Below are 26912 nucleotides of genomic sequence, written 5' to 3'. Positions count from 1 at the left end.
CCATGGCTGTACTGGTACCTAAAGTGCAAGACAAAGTCCCCTTTACTTTTCTCTCTGCTTTTCTCAAGTGAAGGGTCTTGTCCTATAGCCATCACAGCTGGAAATGTACTGAGACCCACCTGATGCCACCAAGTCTCAGAGTCTCACCCAAGGCCCTCAATGCAGTCCCTGGGCATCAGTGATGGTTGTTCAGGGCCCCAGGGCTCCTCAGTTAGCAGGTGATGAATCTTGCCAGGATTGGGTCCTTCCCTTCAAGGATATAGGTGTCCTTCTCACCCAAGGAGTGTCTAGAAATGTCATCTTGGAGCTAGGGTCTGGAAAGGGGGCATCATGACTCTGACCAGTGCCCTATCTTACTGTGGCTAATCTGGTATCCAGGATGTAAGATAAAGTCCTCCCCACTATTCTTTCTCCTCCCCTCAAGCAGAGGGAAGGGGTCTATTTTGGAGCTGCAAGCTGAGTGGTCTGGGTTAGGGGAGGGGTGATTGCCACACTCCCTTAGCTGCCCCAGCTGGTGTCTCAATAGAACACATGCCAACCCCAGTCCACAGTCTCTGGGCCTAGTTCAGCACTAGGACTCACCTAGGACTTGCAGTACTTGTGGCCTAGACTGCCTTTCAAATTTACTTAGAGCACCAGAGCACTTTAGCCCATAATAGGAGGCTTATGCAAACTCAAGTATTGACCACTAGGGATCAGCAATTCCCCTCTGGCTAGGGCTGGTTTAAATATTCCCTCCGTGGGTAGGCATTGGCTGAGTTTGGTCCAATTTTGCTTTCTGTTAGAACAAGACAGCGCTGAGTTCAATGCCTCAAAACTGCTGCACTGACTGTCCCTCTCCCCAGTACACAGAATCACTCTCCGCATCATGTTGCCACTCCCAGGGAATGGAGGAAGGGTGGCGTCAGTGACTCAAGACTGTTTTTCCTACTTGTTCAGTGCCTTTTTCAGTGATATAAAGTTAAAACCAGGTACTATGAGTGCTCTTATGCAGTTCTTACGAAGGTGTTTTTTTGTGTGTAGATAGTTGTTAAATTGGTGCGCTTGCAGTGGGTGTTTTCTATTCCGCCATCTTGTTCCACCCCTCATCTACGTCCTTCTAATATATAAGGATCTCTTAAATATCAAGGAAAAAATGCCAAAACACAATGGGGCAAAAGATATGAATAGAGAATTCACAGAAAAAGAATCGCAAATAGCCAATGAGCATTTTTAAAAGATGCTCAACTTCACACATAGTAAGCACAAACTAAAACTTCTACCTATCCGTCCCCCTGTGAGATTCAGAAAAATTCCTAAGTTTGACCACAATCCCTGTTGGTGAGGCTGTGGAATAAAATGTACATTGCTACTGGAATTGCCAAACGGTTACACAAGGAACTTGGAAATATATATATATATATATATATATATAAATTGAAATTCAGCAATATCTATCAAATACCAGCATATTTCTCCTTTTACTTAACAATGCCACTCCCAGAAATTACCCTGAAAATGCACATCCACAAATAAGAAACATTGCACAAAGTTGTTTACTTACAGTATTTGTAAGAAAAATATACTGGAAATAGCCCAAATGTCCATCAATAGGGCATTGACTGAAAAAACTACAGTTCATGCATGTAATGGACTACTAAATGGTCATAAGTAAAGGATGAAGAAATACCTAGCACTAACACAGAGGAATCTATAGGAATATTTTATTAAGTAAGTGAATTCACTTAATTCTTTTATAAAATATTCTATATTACATTTAGAATGAGAAAGGCAGGAAACTAAGACTCATGGGTATTTACATGTTTATATATTTTTAGGATTTATTTTTTTAAAAATGGACTGGAATGAGAAACCAGAAAGCAGCAAAAAAAAAAAAAAAAAAAAATACTCATGTTGCAGAAGGAAATAGGGCAGGGAGGATAAGGATAGAAACCAGACTAGTATTTTACATATTCAAAAAATTAAATCATTAAAAGTTTCAAGGTATTCCATCAGACTAGATAACATGAAGGACTATGCTAGCATAGAATACATAAAAGAGTACCAGATCAACATGAAACTTTTGTCTGTAAAAAGACAGTATAGACTTAAAAGATCACTCAAACATGAAATATTTGCTACACACAAGCCTACAAGCAGTCAGTATCCAGGACACGTAAAATATATGTAGGAGACATAGACATATAAAACACACATCCCATAAAGAAAACCAAACTTCAGAAAAGGAACATGAGCAAATGACATTTCACAAATGAAAATGAAACATCGGTGGCCAATTAACCTAATTAGTAATCAAAGAAATATAAGTTAGAACTACAATGAGCTATCAGATTACCAATAATGATAAAAGACTGAGAAATTGTTGGTGAAAACACGTAACAACCAAGACTCTTACCCCTTGCTAAGAGGGGTACAACTGGAATAACCATTTAGGAAAATAATTTTGCATTACCTTGAAGATGCAAAGAAATGCATATTATATGAACTAGCAATTCTACTCCTAGAAATATATCCTAGAGAAACTTTTTATACACGTGTGCAAGGAAAAATGTCAATAATAGTCCAAGTAACATTGTTCTTCGTAGGAAAATATTCAAAACAACATAAGCAAAATATTCAAAATAACCTAAATATCCATTGTTAGAAGATACATAAATTGTGATATATTCATACAATAGAATGCTGTATAGCAGAAAAAATAGTAAATGTACTAGAGCTACAAGTATCAAAGCAGATGAACCATAAAATATAAAATTGGGTGAAAAAAAGCAAGTTGCAGAAAAATATACAGAGTTGGATCAATATATAGAAAGTTCAAAATAAAGCAATTAAAAAGTCTGTGTTATAACAAAAAACAAATTCAAGGAAATAGTTACCTCTAGAGGGCAGGATATGAAATACAATTGAATAAGTCTTCAAAAGTATTATGTATTGTTTCTTAAGCTACCTAGTGAGTATGAGGGTTATCTGTTTTATTCTTATTTGCTAAACTGTACATATACATTAATGTGCTCATGTATATTTAATAAAATATAAAAGTAATTTTAAAGAGTCAATTGCATTAGTAGTACTAAAATATCCATGATATATATTTGTTGGCAAACGTCTAAAAAATCACTTCAAATTTAACTGATTTCTATTTAATTGTTAGTTTTTTAAATAGAGTAAAAGTAACATACAGTTATACTGACATATTTTCTCAGTAGATGTTGGCCTGCTTTTTAAAGAACATATTCCTCCTTCTTCCATCAGAATCTAGGAGAAAACCAAAATGTTAACAATTCCTAAGTATACATAATAATATTCACTTATATCTACCCTATTTACACTACCAATTCATTTTATAGTACTTTTCTTTTACATTACTTCAGTTCAACATGGTTTATTTTTAAACCACAAAGAAAAATTAGCCTGTGGTAAACAATAAAATGAAATTTAAATTCGTTTAAAAGCAACAAGCAACAGAATAGACACTTGCCAAGAAATGAATTACTGAGAAAAAGGAAAAGCTTCAGGTAATCATAGTAAATGCAGCTGAAGAAAGACAAACATATTAAGGCAATTTGGAAATTTGTTATTTTTTATTTAATTTCCTAAGTTAGATCATCAGTCATTTATTATCAGGTTTTTTAAATAATAAAAGCTCTTAGAGGTATAACTTTCTATAGAACACACTATTGGTTTTGGTTTCCATCACTTTCTATGTAATTTGTACTTTATTTTCATTTCCTTTCTCTAACAAAGCAAACGAACCCTGAGTGTTTCTTTATTTCCAGGATGTTAAGGGAAGTTAAGTATCTCTTTTTAGTTGATTTCAATTTTATCAAATTTTGATTAGAGAATGTACCTATGAATCTCTCCCTAGATAAATTTCTTAGATTTTCTTTATGGCTTACTATATGAATTATGTTTGCATATGTATCATGGGCTTATAAAACTTTTTTTCTATATATTCTCTGTTGGTAGGATATAGAATTTTAGATATATAAAATAAAGGAGAAACTGTCTAGCTGCTTCCCAAACCGGACTCCCTTTTTCTTGGACATACAGCTAGACTGTATTTCCTGGCCTCCCTTGGAATTGGTTTAGACATGTTACTTAAGTTCTGGTCATAGGCAGAAGTAATGTAAACTACTGCCGGTCCTGGTCCATAAAAATCTTCCCCACAATCCTCCACATCCTTTTCCCTTCTGCTCTCTGGAAACAATAAACTGGAAGCCACCAGTTTAGGGCCTGAATAACTACATGGAGCAGAGCCCCTTCCCTAACCCCTCTGTCTTATCATTTAAAAATCTTTTCTCTTCAAGTCATGACACATTCAAACCCCAAACTTGCAACAAGAACACAAAACTTTCAAGAAAGCTATGTAGACCCCAAGGCAGGCCTGCACTCCAATACCTACTTCAGATCTGCTTGAGAAGGACAGCAAAGATCTTCCTAAAGGACAAGACACTAAGTTTTTCACGAATGTCCTCCATCCTCCAGGATGGCAAGCCTTGCTACGGATCAGAAAATCTGCATCTCCTATTTTTCTCTTTTCCGAATGGGCTTTTTATTGCATTTATATGGTCTTTGCTCCAATAGTATATATGTTTTCTTAATGTATGTATTTTGCTATCTGTTTGCTTTCAACCTTTATTATATTCTAGATACATTGCTTATAAACTATATTTATTTTTTCTTCATAATTTGATATTCTTTGAATCTTGAAAAGAATTCATATTCGATATATTAATTCATATTCAATGTTAATTGCTATCATATTCAATATGTTAATTGCTAAGTGGGTTTCATTTTTTACACTGTATATAGAATTGCTATTTCATTTCTTCCCATCTTGATCTGGTTTCCTAGTGTGACATCATCACTCTTGAATTTTGTTCTTCCACGTCTCCACTTCTCTGGTGAATACCTTCCCATGTTAACAATTGTATTTAAACTTTATTCCTCTACTAAACCTTTAAAATTAAATAATTATACTCCTCCAATACTTTGTTCTTTCCTATTCTCTTCCACTCCCATCAAAGGCTCTTGAGAATACCACATGTCCCCATCCAAGAGGCTTGTTCTGTTTGCTTGTTTTAGCCCCTATGTCTCTTCTTCAATTCTTCCTCAGCAGAATCTACCTGTTTTAATTTTACCTAACCTGTGGGCAGGTGCAACCCAGCCCTCTTTCTACTCCTACCCCTTCATTCCATCCCATTGGTGACTCCTGCCTTGGCCCCTCTGGTAGAACGTAATTTTAGTCAGGGTCCCACTGCACCTTTGGCCATGGCCAGGCATCACACTTTAAAGTCCCCATACCTGCTCTACCCAAGGAACTCTTCATAGCACCTGATTCCCTTTGGGCTACACCAATGGGCTTTTTTATTTTTTGACTAGTTCTAGCTACATTCAAGCTGCCAGCTTTCTAGACAGAGGTGTAGTCAAACAGAATTTGTTTTTGAAGTATTAAATTCTGTTGATAATTCATCTTTTGGGAGGATACATCTATATTATTCATATTTGGGGAAATATGAATTATTTAAAGGAATAACAGGACAGCTTCCATCACTAATGACCACATTCTCCTCCTTTTTCTTTCCTATGACACTAGTACTCCTCAAACCTCTCTAGTAGCTCATTCTCAGCCCTCTTTTCTGGTTCCTCTTCTACTTCATACCCTCCAACCTGAAATGTGCCTTTTCAGGAATTTGACAATTTTTGTTCTTATTCTATACACTTTCTCTCAAGAATCATATACTTGGATGTAGTCAATTATCTCCTATTCATAAAGGCTAAAAAATCTCTTCTGACCTCAAGCCCTGTATATATAATTGTCTACTATACATCTCCACATAGATCACAGGTTTTTCAGAAGATCCTCACTTGAGCTCAGTGGGTCAAACTTACCTCTCTCAGAAATCTGCTCCTCCTCTGAATCAGAGTGATACTAGGTATTGTTTTTAAAAAGTACATCACAGAATGTATAATGCCAAACACAATCATTTCTCTCTGTGTAATAATCTAAAGTGAGTGTTTCTGGTAAGCAGGCAATTTTCCTCCATGTAGTGATTCAGAGACCCAGTCCTTTCCATCTTGTGGCTTCATTATCCCTTGGGGCCACACTACCATCTAGCCATCAAAAGAAAGACAGCATGGAAAAATAATTCCCTTTTCTTATATGCCTTAACCTAAAATGATGCACATCACTTCTCCTAACATTCCATTAGTGAGGTCTAGCCATATGGCCACATGTACATGGATGGATGGTTAGGAAACATGTTCCTTGGCTGGGAAGCCATTTCATGGTGGCAGCTCTATTCTATTAAAAAGGGTACAGTCTACAAAAAAACGGTACATGGATTTTGATGGACAGTTAACCTTTCCTGCCACCTCCTCCTATGGTTTCAATCTGGTTCAGTAGCACAATCCCATCAACTACCCATTTACTCATATCATAAATAAATCTAGGTCTTTCTCAATTTCTTCCTTCTCCCTTAACTAATCACCAATCACCAAGTACTATCAATTCTAGATCTAAATCTTCTCTCACTTTCATCCTTACTGCTATTGTAAAACTTCAAGCTCTCATTATTTCTTCCCCTAACTTGAGCTGTTCCACTTATCAAATCCCTCCTCATTGCTGCTAGAGTCAACTTTTTTATTACTCTGATGTCATCATATTCCTCTGCTAAAGTTTGTTTAGTGGATCTCTGTTTAATGATCAAGAATTAAACTATATCATACCAGGCCATCTATGACCTACCTCTTTGTATTGTCCAGAATTACCTAGGCCACTCCTGTGCCCTTTATCATTAGTATTATAAATCGTAGCTATAACAGTAACTAGAATGAAACAAGGTACTTGAAATTTCTAAAACAGGCTGTACTCTGACATCTTAGTTTATCTATGTTGCTCTTTCTTCCCAATTTGACCATTTGGTAAACAACTTATTGATACTGTGCTCAAAAGTTACCTCCTCCATCACATCTTCCTCCTGTTTACAGATGAAACTTAGAAGTATCTTTTACTAATAACACAAAACAAACTTTAATTCAAGCAATGTATCTAAATGCATTATATTTTTGTCTCTTTCTGACTAGCCACTAGATGAAGACTTCTTAAAGAGAGGTTCCACGTCCTTTCATTTCTATACCTTGCAGAGTCTAGTGCATAACAGAATATAATCTTGAGAACAAAGCACCATTTTATCCCCAGTGTCTAGCATACAGGAAACATTCAATAAGTGTCTTTATATGAATTCACAATATGTACTCAATAAACATTTATTGAAGAAGGGAAAACAGCATAGCTGAAAATATCAAGTCAGATAAGACAGACAGTTTGAATCTTGTCTTGAGAGTGTGACCTCAAACAAGTTATCTAATCTCTTTAAATTTCAGTCTCTTTTGCTGTGAAGACTTTAGCAACTCAGGCTCCTGTAGATTAGAAATAAATTACATGAAGTTCCTAGCACTATTGTAAAAATTACACCCTTATGATGGCAAGGGATTATAACATTACATAAGCAGGGTTTATAGATATTTCAATAGTATGGCAAATATAAAATTATGTAGCACACTGAAACCTAAAGCATTTTCATGTCGAAAGATGATATGGTTTGGATCTTTGGGTATCCCCCGGCAAATCTCATGTTGAATTATAATCCCCAGTGTTGGAGATGGGGCCTGGTGGGAGGTGACTGAATCATGGGAAGTAGTTTCTCCTGTATGGTTTTGCACCATCCCCCTTGGTACTGCCCTTACAATAGTGAAGCTTGTTCTCATGAGATCTGGTTGGTTAAAAGTGTGTGGCACCTCCCACCTCACTCTCTCTTGCTCCTGCCTTTGCTGTTTGAGATGCCTCACACCTGCTTCACCTTCCACCATAATTCTAATTTCCTGAGGCTTCCCCAGAAGCCAATTAGATGCCAGAATCCTGCTTTCTATACAGTATGTGAAACCATGAGCCAATTAAATCTATTTTCTTTATAAATTACCCAGTCTCAAGTATTTTTTTTACAGCAATGTGAGAACAGACTAATACAGAAAATTGGTACCAGGAGTGGAATTTTGATATAAAGATACCTGAAAATGTGGAAGGAATTTTGGAACTCGGTAATGGGCAGAAGTTGGAAGAGTGTGGCAGGCTCAGAAGAAGACAAGAAGATAAGGGAAAGTTTGGAACTTCGTAAAGACTGGTGGTTGAATGGTTATAACAAAAAAGGCTGAAAATGCTGGTAGTGATATTGATAGTGAAGTTCAGGCTGAGGAGGTCTCAGATATAAATGAGGAACTTATTGGGAACTGGAGCAAAGGTCACTTTTGTTATGTGTTAGCAAAGAACTTGGCAGCATTGTGCCCCTACCCTAGGGATCTGTGGAACTCTGAACTTAAAGGTGATTAATTTAGGATATCTAGCAGAAGAAATTTCTAAGCAGCAAAGCATTGAAGATACGGACCAGCTGCTTCATATGAACAGCCTATGTTCATATGTGAGAGCAAAGAAATGATATAAAACTGGAACTTATATTTAAAACAGAAGCAGAGCATAAAAGTTTGGAAAATTTGCAGCCTGGCCATGTGGTAGAAAATAAAAGGCCCATTTTCCAGGAAGGAATTCAAGCAGGCTGCAGAAATTTGCATAAGTAAAAAACGAGCTAAGTGCTAATAGCCAAGACAATAGGGAGTTGGTCTCAATGGCATTTCACAGAACTTCATGACAGCCCCTCCTATCACATGCCTGAAGGCCTAGGAGGCAAGAATGGTTTCCTGGGCCAGGCTCAGGGCCCTGCTGCTCTGTGCAGCCTCAGAACACTGCTCCCTGTATCCCAGTCACTCCAGCTCCAGCCATGGCTCAAAGGGGCCCAGGCACAGCTCAGTCTGCTGCTTCAGAGGATGCAAACTGTAAGCCTTGATGGCTTCCATGTGGTGTTAAGCCTGTAGGTGCACAGAGTGTAGGAGTTAAGGCTTGAGAGACTCCACCTAGATTTCACAGGTTGTATTCAAAAGCCTAGATGTTCAGGCAGAAGTCTGTTGCACAGGTGGAACTCTCATGGATAACCTCTACTAGGGCAGAGTGGAGGGGCAATGTGGGATTGGAGCCCCCACACAGAGTCCCCAATGGGGCACTGCCTAGTGGAGCCATGAGAAGAGGACCACCATCCTTCAGACTGCGAAATGGCAGATACACTGACAGTTTGCGCCTAGCTCCTGGAAAAGCCACAGGCACTCAGCACCAGCCCATGAAAGCAGCCACAGGGGCTGAAGCTTGCAAAACCACAGAGGCAGGGCTGCCCAAGGCTTTTGGAATCCACCTCCTACACCAGTGTGTCTGGATGTGAGATATAGAGTCAAGGGAAATTATTTTGGAGCTTTAAGATTTATGACTGCCCTGTTGGGTTTCAGACTATTATGGGGCCTGTAGCCCCATACTTCTTTTGGCCTATTTCTCCCTTTTGGAATGTAAATTTTTACCCAATGCTTGTACCACCATTGAATCTTGGAAGTAACTACCTTATTTTTGATTTTACAGGCTCATAGATGGAAGAGACTTGCCTTGTATCAGGTGAAACTTTGAACTTTTGAGTTAATGCTGGAATGAGTGAAGACTTTGGAGAACTGTTGGAAATGCATGATTGTATTTTGCAATATGAGAAGGACATGAGATTTGGGGGGCTGGGGGTGGAAAGATATGCTTTGGATCTATGTCCCTGCCAAATCTCATGTCGAATTATAATCCTGAGTGTTGGAGGTGGGGCTTGGTGGGAGGTGATTGGATCATGGCAGGGCAGTGGTTTCTCCTGAGTGGTTTAGCACCATCCCTCTTGGTGTTGTCCTCACGATAATGAGTTTGTTCTCCTGTGATCTGGTCATTTAAAAGTCTGTGGCACCTCCCTACTCACTCTCTCGTGCTCCTGCTCCTACCATGTGAGACTCCTTGCTCCCCGTTTGCCTTCTGCCATAATTAGAAGTTTCCTGAGGCCTCCCCAGAAACCAATCAGATGCCAGCATCATGCTTCCTGTACAGCCTGCAGAACCATGAGCCAACCAAATCTCTTTTCTTTATAAATTACCCAGTCTTAGGTATTTCTTTATAGCAATGCAAGAATGAACTAATACAGAAGTTTTGTAATACTTAAAAAATGCATTTAAAATGTCCTCAAGATTGTTTTCTCTCAAATAAAGCATGTTAACAGTCTCTGAAAACGACTTTTTATTTCTAGATCTAAGCTATAATTTCCTTAGAATAAAAAAGTATAAGAAAAAGAGTCCATCCAAAAAAAATTAATGAATAAATGTTAACCTTAAATCAAAGTGAACGCTAAATACAGTAATATGATATGGTAATACAAACTGACTTAATTGAGAAGATAATGTGAGACTGTGCTTTACCTCATCAAGTCCAAGGTCCCATGACTGCTTAGAGTGCAATTCTTCCGAAGGTATACTTCCCCTAAGGATTATAAATACACAGTATTAAAGTTTGTTGTATTCCCTCTGGGAATTATTGTTCTAAATTAGAGCTCCCAAACTTGGCTTCAGATCAGAATTACATGGGAAACTTTCTTAAATATAAAGATTCATAAGCTCCATGCCAAGGAGCCCACCTATTATGTGCAGGTCAATCTTGGTATTCTATAGTTTAAAATCACTCCCTCAAGTAATCTGGACCTGCAATCAGGATTGGGAACCATGTTCTAAATTGCTTTCATAAGGTACGTTTAAAACTCATGGCCTAACATGATTTTTTCACTCATAAATTTCTAGATATTGGGAGATTTAACAACAAAAATACAAATTTGTCAATTTTATGAAGTGTTTTGTAAGTCTATGTTTTAATTAATTTGTAGTGCCAATCCCACTAAAATTGCATCTTTTTATCAATCAATATTTTTAATAATTCCACAAGAAATCACTTCCAGAATAAAAATTTATTCTAGTTCATGATTTCCAACCAGAAAGATTTGGCTAAATTGTAATTATTACCAGGAAAGTTAGGACTATTCAGAAACTACTAGCTAAAATAAAGTTTTCTTTAGTTACTTATAATTGCAGGCCATTATTCAGAAAAGCCTGGAAGGCAGTTCTCAAACTCTTAAGGAATAAATTTAACATCAACACATAGTGGATGAGTGTAAAAATCACCTTAAATTCAGGACATTTTGTACACCAGCTGCAAGAAGAGAAAGAAAAATCTCGTGGAACGTAATTGTTTTCAATCTATGGGTAGAGATTGTAATCTTGAACACAGAGAAAACATGGAGTCTCTCGGAGGTAAATGTTGGCAATGAGAAGAGTGCTCTATCCCTAAAATGTACACTGTTCTATAAACTGCTGATATGCTTGCTTATGCCACTAACATCTGAATTCTATCACTCCCTGTAGTGATGCTATACCAACCAAGCAAGCAATCTTCCCACTGAGAGCTGTTTGAAAGTAAGAAAATATGCTTTTTCATGTCAATAAGACTGTTCTCTTTCTATTTATTACTTTAATAAATTGACATTCTGGTGGATATGAGTTTCTTGGACACATTAAATCAATTTCCTCAAATATAATCAACATTAATATTCAGATAAGAAAGTATTTGGGAGCTGGCAAATATGAGCACCACACTCTCAACTGGGGTGATATTATCAACACTGTGACTCCTGGTAAGGCTCCTTTGAGACCAGGTTGCCTGCCCACCCTCAGATGGCAATACGCCTACCTCACTTTGCATCAACTCAACCTTCATCATGCATCATACCAGATCCTGATTTGTATTCCCCAGATTTACCTAAAAACTTACATAGTGTTTGCTGGATATTTCTGAATACTTTTCTGTGGTGTCTTCTCTTGGTAATCATTTTCAAGTTTTCCTTAAAAAATAAAAGTATGCACTGAGTTAAAAATTTAGCATAGTCTATTTTCATTTTTTAATTCAAAGCATATTAACATGACACGTACAGAGGAAAACCACTGGTCCACAATGTTATGTAATAGGAAACCATTCTATTTTTGGTTTCATCTTCCTCCAAACACATAAACACACATACAAATATATAGACATGTGTGTGTATAAATATACAAATATATATACTAAAACAGAAAGAAAAAAAGAATATGTAATTACATTTTCCATGTACAATACCAACCTTTTCTTTCAGAGCTGCTTGGGTAGTAATCATTCTCAAAAGATGTACTAAGATCACTTCTTTCATTTTTGTTGTACTGTCTCTGATACTTCTTGTTTGGCTGACATTTTTCTGGATAACTTGTTTTATTCAAAGTCGAATTACTAAAAGTCAACTCTGGAACTGTAAAAATGTTTCTAATGCATCTGTCAGTGACATAGTTTTTATCAGAACTAGTGACTACACAAGTATCTCCCATACTATCATAATCACACTTGTTAAATGTTTTCTTTATCCTTGGCTGATCTATGTTTAATACATTGATCATATTTTGACTAACAAAAGAGTCACAATTCTCTGATAGAAGGTTAGGAGTAGACTGGTTCACATCTTCAAGAAAATTTGAAACTTCCTTTCCATTTTTCCCCCAAATATGCTGTATTGAGTGTTTTTCAGTAATGTAGTCTAACTGTCTTATTTCATCCATGCTTCTACAATCTTCATCCATAATTACAGCCGGGCTTTCAGTAAGTAAATTCCTATTTCCTAGACTTTGGGATAAACAAAAACATATTTAGCAAGAAAAGCATGGATTATTTGCATTTAGAAACTCTTACGTTCAATTCTTAGAGGACATATTGAGTTGCCACTAACATTTACCTAGACTATGTTTTTATTTTTTATATTTAAATAAATAATACTGCTTTGGGTGAAAATTTGTCTAATGTGCTCTTCTAAGGACTTATTGAGTATGAAAATAATCTATGGTCCGTTTTTTATTACAACATGAAATGTTAGCATGTGGTTTAATTAAAACATGACCAACCTATAGTATATTTTCTGTAATAAAATCTAAAGAATAAACTAGACAACCACTATATGTCACCGCTGTTCCATTTAACCAGAGAAAGATGTTTTGAAGACTGTGCAGAGAAAATTTATCACCAGTGTTAAAACATAAAATCAAATAGTTATGAGACCATCATAACACATTTTTCAACCTAATATGGATGTAAAGACAATTATAAAGTTCCCAAGGAAGAGCAATATAAATACAAATGTGTATATAAGCAATAAAACCAAGAGATAAGGTGAATTAGATAAAAACTAATTAGATGAATTAGATAACTTATAAGTTCTATTCTAATGCAGAAATAATAATTCTAGGTTAAGTCCAATTTGTGTACAAGAATCAAAGCTATAGTGGAAAATAATTACAAATCAAGATGTTTCTTATTTTATTGTCAGTGACTACAAATTTATTTGGAAGTGAGTTGTTCCAGAGGTTGGAGGTATCGAAAAAATTAGGAAAAAAAAACACAGATTGCTAAAACTCTGATTTCTAGTCTTATTTTTAAGTTATTTATTAAATATTTGATGATCACCTACTCTGTTCCAGGTACTAGGCCATATACTGGCAATAGAGAGATAAAAGAGCTCAGCTTGTTGTTAAAGAGAGAGATTAATGTTTTACCCATGAATGTTCATAGCTCATGATCCTACATTGTTTCTCAATGAGGGCCTTATCGGTGTTTTAGACAGAATGATGTTATTTTGCTATACCAAAAGACACAGTATATAGTATGCACTAATATACACCATTAACATGAGGAAAATATCTGTTACTCTACATAAAAGAATAGAGGTAAATGCACTTTATGTTAAGCACACTATAAATGTAAATCTTTTTTTATTATTCTTTCAATAGTTTTTGGGAAACAGGTGATGTTTGGTTAGAACAAGTTCTTTAGTGGTGATTTCTAAGATTTTGGTGCCGCCATTACCCAAGCAGTGTACACTGTACCCAATGTACAGTATTTTATCCCTCACCCCTCCCCCACCCTCCCCCAGAGTCCCCAGAATCCATTATATCAATCTTTTGTGTGTGTGAGACGGAGTTTTGCTCTTTTCATTCAGGCTGGAGTGCAGTAGTGCAATCTTGGCCCACTGCAACCTCTGCTTCCTGGGTTCAGGCAATTCTCCTGCCTCAGCCTCCTGAATAGCTGGGATTACAGGTGTGTGCCACCACGCCTGGCTGATTTTTGTGTTTTTAGTAGAGACAAGGTTTCACCATGTTGGCCAGGCTGGTCTCAAACTCCTGACCTCAGGTGATCCACCCGCTTCAGCCTCCCAAAGTGCTGGGATTATAGGTGTAGGCCACCACACCTGGTCCATTATATCAATCTTATGCCTTTGTGTCCTCAAAGCTTAGCTCCCACTTGTAAGTGAGGACATAACAATGTTTGGTTTTCCATTCCTGAGTTACTTCAGTTAGAATAATGGTTTCCAACTCCATCCAGGTTGCTGTGAATGCCATAATTTCATTCCTTTTTACGGCTGAGTAGTATTCCATGGAGTGTGTGTGTGTGTGTGTGTGTGTGTGTGTGTGTGTGTGTATTTTCTTCACCCACTCATTGGTTGATAGGCATTTAGGCTGGTTCCATATTTTTGCAATTGTGAATTGTGCTGCTATAAACACACACGTGCAAGTGTCTTTTTCATATACTGACTGATTTTCCTCTGGGTAGATACCCAGTAGTGGGATTGCTGGATCAAATGGTAGTTCCACTTTTAGTTCTTTAAGGAGTCTCCATACTGTTTTCCATAGTAGTTGTACTAGTTTACATACCCACCAGCAGTATAAAAGTATTCACTTTTCACCACATCCATGCCAACATCTATTATTTTTTCATTTTTTAATTATGACCATTCCTGTAGTAGTAAGGTGGTTACTGCACTGTGGTTTTGATTTGCATTTCCTCCATCTTTAGTGATGTTGAGCATTTTTTCATGTCTGTTGACCATTTGTGTATCTCCTTTTGCAAATTGTCTATTCATGTACTTAGCCCATTTTTTGATGGGATTACTTGTTTTTTTCTTGCTGATTTGAGTTCCTTGTAGATTCTGGATATTAGTCCTTTGTCAGATGCATAGTTTGGGAAGATTTTCTCCCACTTTCTGGGTTGTCTGTTTACTTTGCTGATTATTTCTTTTGCTGTGCAGATTTTTATTTTAATTAGGTTCCATTTGTTTCTTTTTGTTTTTGTTGCATTTGCTTTTGGTTCTTGGTCATGAACTCTTCGCCTAAGCCAATGTCTAGAAGAGTTTTTCCAATGTTATCTTCTAGAATTTTTATGGCTTCATGTCTTAAAGTTTTTGATCAATCTTGACTTGATTTTTATATAAGGTGAGAGATGAGGATCCAGTTTCACACTACATGTGGCTTGCCAACTATCCCAGCACCATTTGTTGAATAGGGTGTTCTTTCCCCACTTTATGTTTTGGTTTACTTTGTTGAAGATCAGTTGACTTTAAGTATTTGGCTTTATTTCTGGGTTCTCTATTCTGTTCCATCTGTCCACATACCTATATTTATACCAGTGCCATGCTGTTTTGGTAACCATAGCCCTGTAGTATAGTTTGAAGTCAGGTAATTTGATGCCTCCAGATTTGTTCTTTTTGCTTAGTCTTCCTTTGGCTCTGTGGGGTTTTTGGGGTGCATATGAATTTTAGGATATTTTTTCTAGTTCTGTGAAGAATGATAGTGGTATTTTGAAGGGAATTGCATTGCATTTATAAATTGCTTTTGGCAGTATGGTCATTTTTACAATATTAATTCTACACATCCATGAGCATGGGATGTGTTTCCATTTGTTTGTCTCATCTATGATTTCTTTAAGAAGTGTTTCTAGTTTTTCTTGTAGAGATCTTTCACCTCCTTGGTTAGGTATATTCCTAAGTACTGTATTTTTTGCAGCTGTTGTAAAAGGGGTTGAGTTCTTGATTTGATTCTCAGCTTATTCAGTGTTGATGTATAGCAGTTCTACTGTATTGTGTACATTGATTTTGTACCCTGAAACTTTACTGAGTCCATTTATCAGATCTAGGAGCTTTTTGGATGAGTCCTTAGGGTTTTCTAGGTATACTATTACGTCATTGGTGAATAGCAACAGTTTGAGTTCCTCTTTATCTATTTGGATGCCCTTTATTTCCTTCTCTTGTCTGATTGCTCTGGCTAAGACTTCCAGTACTACGTAGAATAGAAGTGGTGAACTCTTGTCTGATTGCTCTGGCTAGGACTTCCAGTACTATGTTGAATAGAAGTGGTGAAAGTGGGCATCCTTGTCCTGTTCCAGTTCTAGGGGGGGGAATGCTTTCAACTTTCCCTCATTCAATATAATGCTGGCTGTGGGTTTGTCATAGATGGCTTTTATTATCTTAAAGTATGTCCCTTTTATGCTGATTTCGCTGAGGGTTTTAATCATAAAGTGATGCTAGATTTTGTAAAATGCTTTTTCTGCATCTATTGAAATGATCATATAATTCTTGTTTTTAATTCTGTTTATATAGTGTATGATACTTATTGACTTACATATGTTAAACCATCCCTGCATCCCTGGTAGGAAACTCACTTGATCGTGATGTATCATCTTTTGGATATGCTATTGGATTCAGTTAGCTAGTATTTTGTTGAGGATTTTTGCATCTATGTTCATCAGGTATATTGGTCTGTAGTTTTCTTTTTTTTTTTGTTATGCCTTTTCCTGGTTTTGGTATTAGGGTGATACTGGCTTCATAGAATGATTTAGGGAGGATTGTCTCTTTATCTTTTGAAATAGTTTTCAGTAAGATTGGTACCAATTCTTCTTTAAATGGCTGATAAAATTCAGCTGTGAATCCATCTGGTCCCGGACTTTTTTTTTGTTGGCAAGTTTTAAAATTCCCATTTCAATCTCACTACTTGTCATTGGTCTGTTCAAAGTTTCTATTTCTTCCTGGTTTGATCTAGGTGGGTTGTATATTTCTAGGAATTTATCAATCTCCTGTAGGTTTTCTAATTTGTATGTGTAAAGATGTTCATAGTAGCCTTGAATAATTGTGTTTCTGTAGTATCAGTTATAATATCTCCCATTTTGTTTCTAATTGAGCTTATTTGGGTCTTCTCTATTCTTTGTTAATCTTGCTAATGGTCCATTAATTTTATCTTTTCAAAGAACCAGCTTTTCATTTCATGTATCTTTTGTATTGTTTTTTCTGTTTGTTTCAATTTCATTTAGTTCTGCTCTGATCTTTATATTTCTTTTCTTCTGCTGGGTTTGGGCTTGGTTTGTTCTTGTTTCTCTAGTTCCTTGAGGTGTGACCTTAGATTGTCTATTTGTGCACTTCCAGACTTTTTGATGTAGGCATTTAATGCTATTAACTTTCCTCTTAGCACCACTTTTGCTGTATTCCAGAGGTTTTGATAGGTTATGTCACTACTACCGTTCAGTTCAAAGAATGTTTAGATTTCCATCTTGATTTCATTGTTGACCCAAAGATCATTTAGGAGCAGATTATTTAATTTCCATGTATTCGTACAGTTTTCAGGGTTCCTTTTGGAGTTGATTTCCAATTTTATCCCACTGCTATCTGAGAGAGTACTTGATATAATTTCTGTTTTCTTAAATTTATTGTGACTTGTTTTGCAACCTATCATATGGTCTATCTTGGAGAATGTTCCATGTGCTGATGAAAAGAATGTATATTCTGCAGTTTTTCGGTACAATATTCTGTAAATATCTGTTAAGTGCATTTGTTCTAGGGTACAGTTTAAGCCTATTGTTTCTTTGTTGACTTTCTGTCTTGATGACCTCTCTAATGTTGTCAGTGGGGTACTGAAATCCCCCACTATTATTTGCCATCTATCTCATTTCTTAGGTCTAGTAGTAATTGTTTTATAAATTTGGGAGCTCCTGTGTTAGGTGCATGTGTATTTAGGATTGTGATATTTTCCTGTTGTACTAATCCTTTTATCATTATATAATGTCCTTCTTTGTCTTTTTTAACTGTTTTTGCTTTAAAGTCTGTTTTGTATGATATAAGAATAGCTACACCTGCTTGCTTTTGGTTTCTGTTTGCATGGAATATCTTTTTCCACTTCACCTTAAGTTTATGTGAATTCTTATGCGTTACATGAGTCTCTTGAAGACAACAGATACTTGGTGGATGGATTTTTATTCATTCTGACATTCTGTATCTTTTAAGTGAAGCATTTAGGCCATTTATATTCAATGTTAGTATTGACATGTGAAGTACTTTTCTATTCATCATGTTAGTTGTTGCCTGGATATCTTGGTGGTTTTTTTCATTGTGTTATTGTTTTACAAGCCCTGTGAGATGCATGCTTTAAGGAGGTTCTATTTTGGTGTATTTCAAGGTTTTATTTCAAAATTTAGAACTCCTTTTAGCATTTCTTGTAGTGCTGGTTTAGTAGTGGTGAATTCTCTCAGCATGTTTGTCTGAAAAATACTTTATCTCATATTATGAAGCTTAGTTTTAATGGATACAAAATCTTTGGCTGATATTATTTTGTTTAAGGAGGCTAAAGATAGGATCCCAATTCTTTCTGGCTTGTAGGGTTTCTGCTGAGAAATCTCGTTAATCTTGTTAATCTTATAGGTTTTCCTTTGTAGGTTACCTGAAGCTTTTGCCTCACAGTTCTTAAAATTATTTCCTCTGTCTTGACTTTAGATAACTTGATAACTATGTACCTAGGTGATCATCTTTTTGCGATGAATTTCCTGGGTGTTCTTTGAGCTTCTTGTATTTGAATATCTAGATCTCTAGTAAGACTAGGGAAGTTATCCTCGATTAGTCCCTCAAATAAGTTTTCCAAACTTTTAGATTTCTCTTCTTACTCAGGAACACTGATTATTCTTATGTTTGGTTGTTTAACATAATCCCAAATTTTTTGAAGGCTTTGTTCATTTATTTTTTATTAATTAGTTTTTCTTTGTCTTTGCTGGATTGGGTTAATTCAAAAGCCTTGTCTTCAAACTCAAGTTCTTTCTTCTACTTGTTCGATTCTATTGTTGAAACTTTCCAGCGTACTTTGTATTTCTCTAAGTGCATCTTTCACTTACAGAAGTTTTGATTGTCTTTTCTTTATGACATCTATTTCTCTGGAGACCTTTTCATCCATATCTGGTTTTTTTTTTTTTTATTTCCTTAAGTTGGTGTTCTCCTTTTTCTAGTACCTCCCTGAGTAGCATATTAATCAACCTTCTGAATTCTTTATCTGGCAATTCAGAGATTTCTTCTTGGTTTGGATCCATTGCTGGAGAACGAGTGTGGTCTTTTGGGGATGTTACAGAAACTTGTTTTGTCATAGTACCAGAATTACTTTTCTGGTTCCTTCTCATTTGGATGGACTGTTTCAGTGGAAAGGATCTGGAAAACAGGGGCTGCTGTTCAGATTCTTTTGTCCCACAGGGTGATCCTTTGATGTGGTGCTCTCCCTGTTCCCCTATGGGTGGGGCTGTATGTGAGCCAGACTGCAGTGATTGGGTCTAGCCCCTCAGTGAGGCTATCAGGCTCCAGGTTGGTGCTGGGGAATGTCTACAAAGAGTCCTGTGATGTGATGAGGTGATCCATCTTCAGGTCTCCCAGGCGTGGATACCAGCACCTGCTCCAATGAAGGTGGCAGGGGACTGATATGGACTCTGTGGGAGTCCTTGGTTGTAGTTTTGTTTAGTGCACTGGTTTTCTCAAATGCTGCTTATGCTAGCAGTGAAGTTGTCACATGAACAGACTCAGGACCTCTAGATAGCCAGGATGTTGCACGTGGTAGAATTAGCTGTTGTTTTCTCCTTCTTTGGAGGAGGCTTGTTCTGAGTTGCTGTAATGGACTGAGTTGGCTGGCCTCCAGCCCAGAGGTGGCACTTTCAAGACAGCATCACCTGTGGTAGTAGAAGGGGTATGCAAGTTTGCCCTACATTGGCCAGGAAAAATTTTCAGGTTTCTCAAGCAATAGGTGGGGCCATAGAGTTCCCAAGAGTTTTTGTCTTTTTCTTTGGCTACCAAAGTGAGAAAAAAAATCAGGTAAGGGCAGAGTTAGAAAGGTCTGTGCTCAGACCCTCCTTGGGCAGTGCTTGCTGCAGCCACTGTGGGGGATGGGGGTGGTTCTCAGGCCAATGAAGTTATGTTCCACAGAGGATTATGGCTACCTCTGCTGCATCATACAGTTCATCACAGAGAGAAAGCCTCCAGTGATAGGCTTCTCTCAGCTCCCATACAGCGAGTAAAGCCTGTCTCACTCTCACCACGCCCACCAACAGTGCCAAGTTTACATCCAGGCAATGGGCACACAGTGCTGAGATCTTGCCCTAGGTTATGAGCCTCCCCACTAAGAAAGCAAGCAGGGCTCCCAGGCCTTGTCCCTCCCTGTCTACCCACACTGTTGGCTGCAGCTTCTGAACTCATATCTGCACTTCCCATTCGCACCCCGCTGCCAAGATTCTGCTCATGAAAATTCATGCTTAGTCAAAATTATTACAGAGTTCAGTTAGAAGCTTCCTTCACCCTATGGCCCCTCTTCAATTCCACTGGGTACCTTCCCCAAGGACCCCTGTGAGACAAGGCCAGGGATGGCTTCCGTAGGCTCAAGCTGGGGACCAGGAGTGTCTACAGGGCTCTTCCAGCTGCCTCTTCCACTTTTATATTTTGCTTAGCTCCCTACTTCCATTTCAGCTCTAGGTATGGTTAAATCCTTCTCCTGTGATCTGGATTTCTGGTTCCCCAGTGGAGATGTGTGTTTGGAAGCAGGCTATCCCCCCCTCACACTTTGGGAACTGAATTTTTTGGCTATCTCATGGAGTTTTCAGAGCAAGCCACATCTTTCAAAGGGTCTTTGAATTCTTTGGTTTTCCTGGTATGTTTCTGCAGTGCTTTTTGGAGTAAAAGTTCATGATGTGAGTCTCCACATGCTGTTCTCTCCAAGTGGGAGCTGCATACTAGTCCTGTCTCTTATCTGCCATTTTCCAAAATCATGATTTTTAAAAGGTATTTTAAGCACCTGACTCAGTGGAATCACTCACTAAGAGATGTGGACAATACAGAAATGTAGAGTAGTTATTGCCAACAAGAAATTTACAGTATAAAAGAGGAAGAAAAAAATTACAAAGTGACAGGTATTATCCTACAGTCAAATGCTAAAACAGTAAATGGAGGAAAGAAGAGATTCTTCTGCTTGAGACAAATTAGGCAGATGGCATCTGATTTGGGAACTAAAGTTGGAAAGGATTCTTACTTCTAGAGATGACAGAGAGCAATTATCCTAAAAAACTGAAAAGAATTAAGACAAGTCCAATTTAAATTTAAATTTAAAATTTAAACAATTTATGTTTTCCTATAGATAAATATAAAATTCATTAAAAATTATGGACTAAAAGTTAATAAAAATATTCATTATCTAAATAAGCCTTTTATGTGTATTCAACAAATATTTAATGTGTCTACTACATAGTAGGGAGACAACAGAGGTTATAGTCTAGTGAAGGATGATAATAAACAAATAAAAGACAATGAACCACTAACAAATACAGTGGATAAGAAATACAGAAGTAAATAAATATAAAAGATAATTACAAATACTACCAGATCACATGATGGGATGCCTTGTGTTGGAGGTCGTGTTTCAGATAGTTTGGTCAGGAAAGTCACTAGAGTAAGGAAGTGATAAATATGCTAAAGATACAGAATGGTTAGATACATGAAAACAGGAATAGGCAAACTGCATAATCAGTAAAAATGCAAAATTTGCAGCATGTTTGAGAAACAGAAGAGGGGTAAAGCTGGAATAGAATCAGTGAAAGAAAACTTATGACCTAGGGCTATAAAGTACAAAAGGTCCCAGATTATGCAGAGCCTTGCTTTTGAAAAGAGCAATAAGATATCATTGAAATAAATGTTCTGAGCACAAAAGTAAAATTGACATTTTGCCTTGGAAAACAGCAGTCTGACTCCTGAATGAATTTCCTGAAGAATGAATTTCAGGATCTCTACCTGACTAAAATGAAATCACAGGGGCCAGACTGACCTTACTAATAAAATTTAAAAACTGGAAGATAGTTTCAAGATGGCTGACTAGAGGCATAGGACACTTTTCCACAAAGAATCAAAGTAGTCAGTAGATAGTTACACTTTAAAGAGAATATGAAAGAGAACACACTGGAATTCAACATAGAAGTGACAGGAAACACCTGGGGCACAGAAGGAGAGGGAGGCTAGGAAGATGGCCCAGCCTCCCTACATTAGCAGAGCCCAGAGAAGCTCCCCAGTGTGGGAAAAGGTTAAATGAGAGATCCCCAGCAGTCCACATTCTCATCACAGACTCCTATAATCCTGACCACATTAGAATCCCTCAACCCTCACGGGCTCTGAGAATGGAATGGGAAGGTCCCCAAAGTCCCTGAGGTGGCACTGCTCTAGTAAGGGAGTTAATGCCAGGTCCCAAACAAACCCCAAATACGAAGCAGCTCCTTCAGAGCATCATTTGATAGCCCAGGCCCCAACAGATGGTATCCTGAGCCAGGGCCCAAAATCCCTTGCATCTACATATCCCTGGAGCCCCACTGACATTTTCCCATGTCCACCTAGATGGGTGCTGCAGTAAGACACCAGTTGGACCCTGTGGTTCAGCAGAGCCCCCCAGTACTCTAGCCCACGGTATCCTGCACATTAGGGAAAAGGTGGTGTAGCACACCATGAAGACTACCCCTGGTACAAAGGGTGCCACAGCATGTGCTCCCCAGAGACAGAAGCCTGCCGGCCTGGGACTGCTATCACTTACAGCTGCCCCCAGTGACAGGGTGGCCACACACTTGTGCATGCGCTGAAGATAGGTTCTCCGCGTCAACTGCCACTGCCAATTCTCAAAGCATGCTCTACCCAGAGCCTGAAATCTGCCTGCCTCAGGCAGCTACCAAAGATAGAAACTGCCTCCCCCTAGCAGCAGAGCCACCTCACACTTGCATGCCCCTGAGGACAGGCTTTCCCCACCCACTGCCTCTGCTGCCACTGCTACCCAGGCACACTGCTCAAACACTGGGGACCAGCCTGCCCTGTTCACTACAGCCTACACCCATGCACCATCAGGGGGCCTGAGGAGAGGCCCACCCAGCCTGGCACCATTCCTTCCACACACCCCTGCATCTGCCAAGTCCAAGCATGATGCTTGAGGTCCCAGGAATTGTCTTGCCCCATCAGCCACCCCTGATGCACACACATACACCACCAGGGGGCTTAATAATAGCCCCACACCACCTGCCACCACCAGTGCCACTTGTATGCCTTCCAGAGTCCTGGGGCTTGTCCTGCCCCACCCACCATAGCCTGTGCCCATGTACACCACTGTAAGGACTTAAGAAGAGGCCTGCCTCACCTAGCACTAGCCCCCAGTGCCCAAGCATACCTCCTGGGGGTCTGGGGATCATCTTACTCCATCAGTTGCCCCAGGTACATGTGCACACCACCTGAGTCTAACAACAGACCCAGAAAACCTGCCACCAGTGTGCAATCTACCCATCCAGAGGCCTGGAGATTGCCCCATCCATCCACCACAGCTGGCATCTGCACATTCCTTCCCAGGGCTTGAGGATGGTCTTCCCCAGCCTGCTGCTACCACCACTGCCAGCACCCACACACACACACCACCCGGAGCCTAGGGACTACCCAGGCCAACCTGTCAAAGCTACCACTATCACCAACAAATGCCACCTGGAAACCTGAGGGTTGTCCGTCCCACCACCATGATTATCATCACCCACGCCACATACACTGTATAGGGGCCCAAGGACTTACCCACCCACCTGGTTTGCCATTACCACAACCAGAACCTGAGCAAGCTACCAGGAGGATCAAGAATTGGCCCACCTGGATCTGTCAATGCCAGCGCCTAAACATGCTGTCTAGAAACCCAAGAACAGGCACACTCAGCATGCAATTGGGGCCCAAAGACTGGCCCACCTGGCATCCCATCCCCAGAAAAATCTCACCACAGCCTCCTCTAACAATTTTGTGGCCTAAGTCAATGAGGAAATCAGACACCACTGACAGTGTGTACAGTTGAAGAAATTATACAGAGACTACACTACTGTGTGTATCCAGGATCAAAATCCAAGTGTCCTACCCAGCCAACTTTATGGATACACCTACAGGAAAAAGTCTTCCCCTGTGAAAGCCAATCTAAAAAATCAGAAGGAGAAACTATCACATCTGGTGCACATATATCAATAAAAGAACACAAACATGAAAAAGCAAGGAAATATGGCACCTTCAAAAGAACACAATTCTCCAACAACAGATTTTAACAAAAAAGAAATTTATGAAATACCTGAAAAAGAATTCAAAATCATCATATAAAAGAAGCTAAGTGAGATAACAAAGAACACAGATAAAAAAATACAAAGAAATCAGCAAAACAATTTAGAACATAAACGAGAAATTCACAAAGACAGATATCACAAAAAAGAAGTCCTGGAACTGAAAAAGTCAATGAATGAAATGAAAAATACAACCAGGAGCATCAATAGATTAGATCAAACAGAAGAGTTTCAGAACTTAAAGACAGGTCTTTCAAAATAACCCAGTCAGATGAATTTAAAAAAAAGAAGAAGAAATGTAGAAAGACGTGACATATGACACACCATAAAGTGACAAAATATTCAAATGTTGAGTATCCCGAAAGGTGAAGAAAAGGTTAATGGTATAGAAAACCTATTTGATAAAATAATAGCTGAAAACTTCTCAAGACTACCAAGCAATTTAGATATCCAGATAACTAAAAGATCCCAAAACAAATACAACCCAAAAAGGTCTTATCTCCTACCACATTATAGTCAAACAGTCAAAAGTCAAAGACAGGTCAGGCGCGGCGGTTCATGCCTCTAATCCCAGTACTTTGGGAGGCCAAAGTGGGGAGATCACCTGAGGTCAGGAGTTCAAGACCAGCATGGCGAACATGGCAAAAATCCATCTGAACTAAAAATACAAAAATTAGCTGGGTGTGGTGGCATGCACCTGTAGTTCCAGTTATTCAGGAGGTTGAGGCATGAGAATTGCTTGCACCCAGGAAGCAGAGGTTGCAGTGAGCTGAGATGCCACCATTATACTCCAGCCTGGGTGACGGAGCAAGACTCTATCTCAAAAAAAAAAAATAAATAAAAACTTGGATGGCTGAATAGGAACAGCTCCAGTCTACAGCTCCCAGTGTGAGCGACGCAGAAGGCAGGTGATTTCTGCATTTCCAACTGAGGTACTGGGTTCATCTCACTGGGGACTGTCAGAAAGTGTGTGCAGGACAGTGGGTGCAGCGCACTGAGAGTGAGACGAAGCAGGATGAGGCATCGCCTCATCCAGGAAGCGCAAGGGGTCAGGGAATTCCCTGTCCTAGTCAAAGAAAGGGGTGACAGACGGCACCCGGAAAATCGGGTCACTCCCACCCTAATACTGCGCTTTTCCAACAGTCTTAGCAAATGGCACACCAGGAGATTATATCCCGCACCTGGCTCGGAGGGTCCTACACCCATGGAGCCTTGATCATTGCTAGCACAGCAGTCTGAGAACAAACTGCAAGGCGACAGCAAGGCTGGGGGAGGGGCACCACCACTGCCAAGGCTTGAGTAGGTAAACAAAGCAGCCAGAAAGCTTGAACTGGGTGGAGCCCACTGAAGCTCAAGGAGGCCTGCCTGCCTCTGTAGACTCCACCTCTAGGGGCAGGGCATAGCCAAACAAAAGGCAGCAGAATCCTCTCCACACTTAAATGTCCCTGTCTGACAGCTTTGAGGAGAGTAGTGGTTCTCCCAGCACGCAGCTGGAGATCTGAGAATGGATAGACTGCTGCCTCAAGTGGGTCCCTGACCCCCGAGTTGCCTAACTGGGGTGCACCCCCCAGTAGGGGCAAACTGACACCTCACAGGGCCGGGTACTCCTCTGAGACAAAACTTCCAGAGGAACGATCAGGCAGCAACATTTGCTGCTCACCAATATCTGCTGTTCTGCAGCCTCCACTGCTGATACCCAGGCAAACGGTCTGGAGTGGACCTCCAGCAAACTCCAACAGACCTGCAGCTGAGGGTCCTGAATGTTAGAAGGAAAACTAACAAACAGAAAGGACATCCACACCAAAACCCCATCTGTACATCACCATCATCAAAGACCAAAGGTAGATAAAACCACAAAGATGGGGAAAAAACAGAGCACAAAAACTGGAAACTCTAAAAATCAGAGCGTCTCTCCTCCTCCAAAGGAACACAGCTCCTCACCAGCAAAGATGGATGGAGAATGACTTTGACGAGTTGAGAGAAGAAGGCTTCAGATGATCAAACTACTCCGAGCTAAAGGAGGAAGTTCGAATCCATGGCAAAGAAGTTAAAAACCTTGAAAAAAAAATTAGACGAATGGCTAACTGGAATAACCAATGCAGAGAAGTCCTTAAAGGACCTGATGGAGCTGAAAACCAAGGCATGAGAATTACGTGACGAATGCACAAGCCTCAGCAGCCGATTCGATCAACTGGAAGAAAGGGTGTCGGTGATGGAAGATCAAATGAATGAAATGAAGCAAGAAGAGAAGTTTAGAGAAAAAAGAATAAAAAGAAATGAACAAAGCCTCTAAGAATTATGGCACTATGTGAAAAGACCAAATCTATGTCTGAGTGATGTACCTGAAAGTGACAGGGAGAACGGAATCGAATTGGAAAACACTCTGCAGGATATTATCCAGGAGAACTTCCCCAATCTAGGAAGGCAGGCCAACATTCAACAGAGAACGCCACAAAGATACTCCTCGAGAAGAGCAACTCCAAGACACATAATTGTCAGATTCACCAAAGTTGAAATGAAGGAAAAAATGTTAAGGGCAGCCAGAGAGAAAGGTTGGGTTACCCACAAAGGGAAGCCCATCAGACTAACAGCTGATCTCTCGGCACAAACTCTACAAGCCAGAAGACAGTGGGGGCCGATATTCAACATTCTTAAAGAAAAGAATTTTCAA

At 39.1% G+C, this 26912-nt stretch overlaps 1 protein-coding gene across 6 annotated transcripts in view; it reads right to left on the bottom strand.

Moving 5' to 3' along the window:
* CUNH12orf40 (chromosome unknown C12orf40 homolog) overlaps positions 1 to 26912 on the bottom strand; it is a 127674-nt gene that overhangs the window by 54969 nt on the left and 45793 nt on the right. For 4 of the 6 annotated variants that reach the window (XM_058426426.1, XM_058426427.1, XM_058426428.1 and 1 more), the window contains 4 exons: positions 12123 to 12652; positions 11777 to 11846; positions 10378 to 10438; positions 3180 to 3255 (listed from right to left, as the gene is read on the bottom strand). In XM_058426426.1, coding sequence (XP_058282409.1) covers positions 3180 to 3255; positions 10378 to 10438; positions 11777 to 11846; positions 12123 to 12652 — 737 coding nt within the window. The remainder of the gene's footprint in view (positions 1 to 3179; positions 3256 to 10377; positions 10439 to 11776; positions 11847 to 12122; positions 12653 to 26912) is intronic. The other 2 variants (XM_032173707.2, XM_058426430.1) reach the window with 1 other exon arrangement.

This window comes from Hylobates moloch, unplaced genomic scaffold, assembly GCF_009828535.3.
Source record: "Hylobates moloch isolate HMO894 unplaced genomic scaffold, HMol_V3 SCAFFOLD_13, whole genome shotgun sequence".
Taxonomy (NCBI): domain Eukaryota; kingdom Metazoa; phylum Chordata; class Mammalia; order Primates; family Hylobatidae; genus Hylobates; species Hylobates moloch.
Note: the sequence above shows the minus strand (reverse complement) of the source record. Positions and strands in the feature narration are given on the sequence as shown.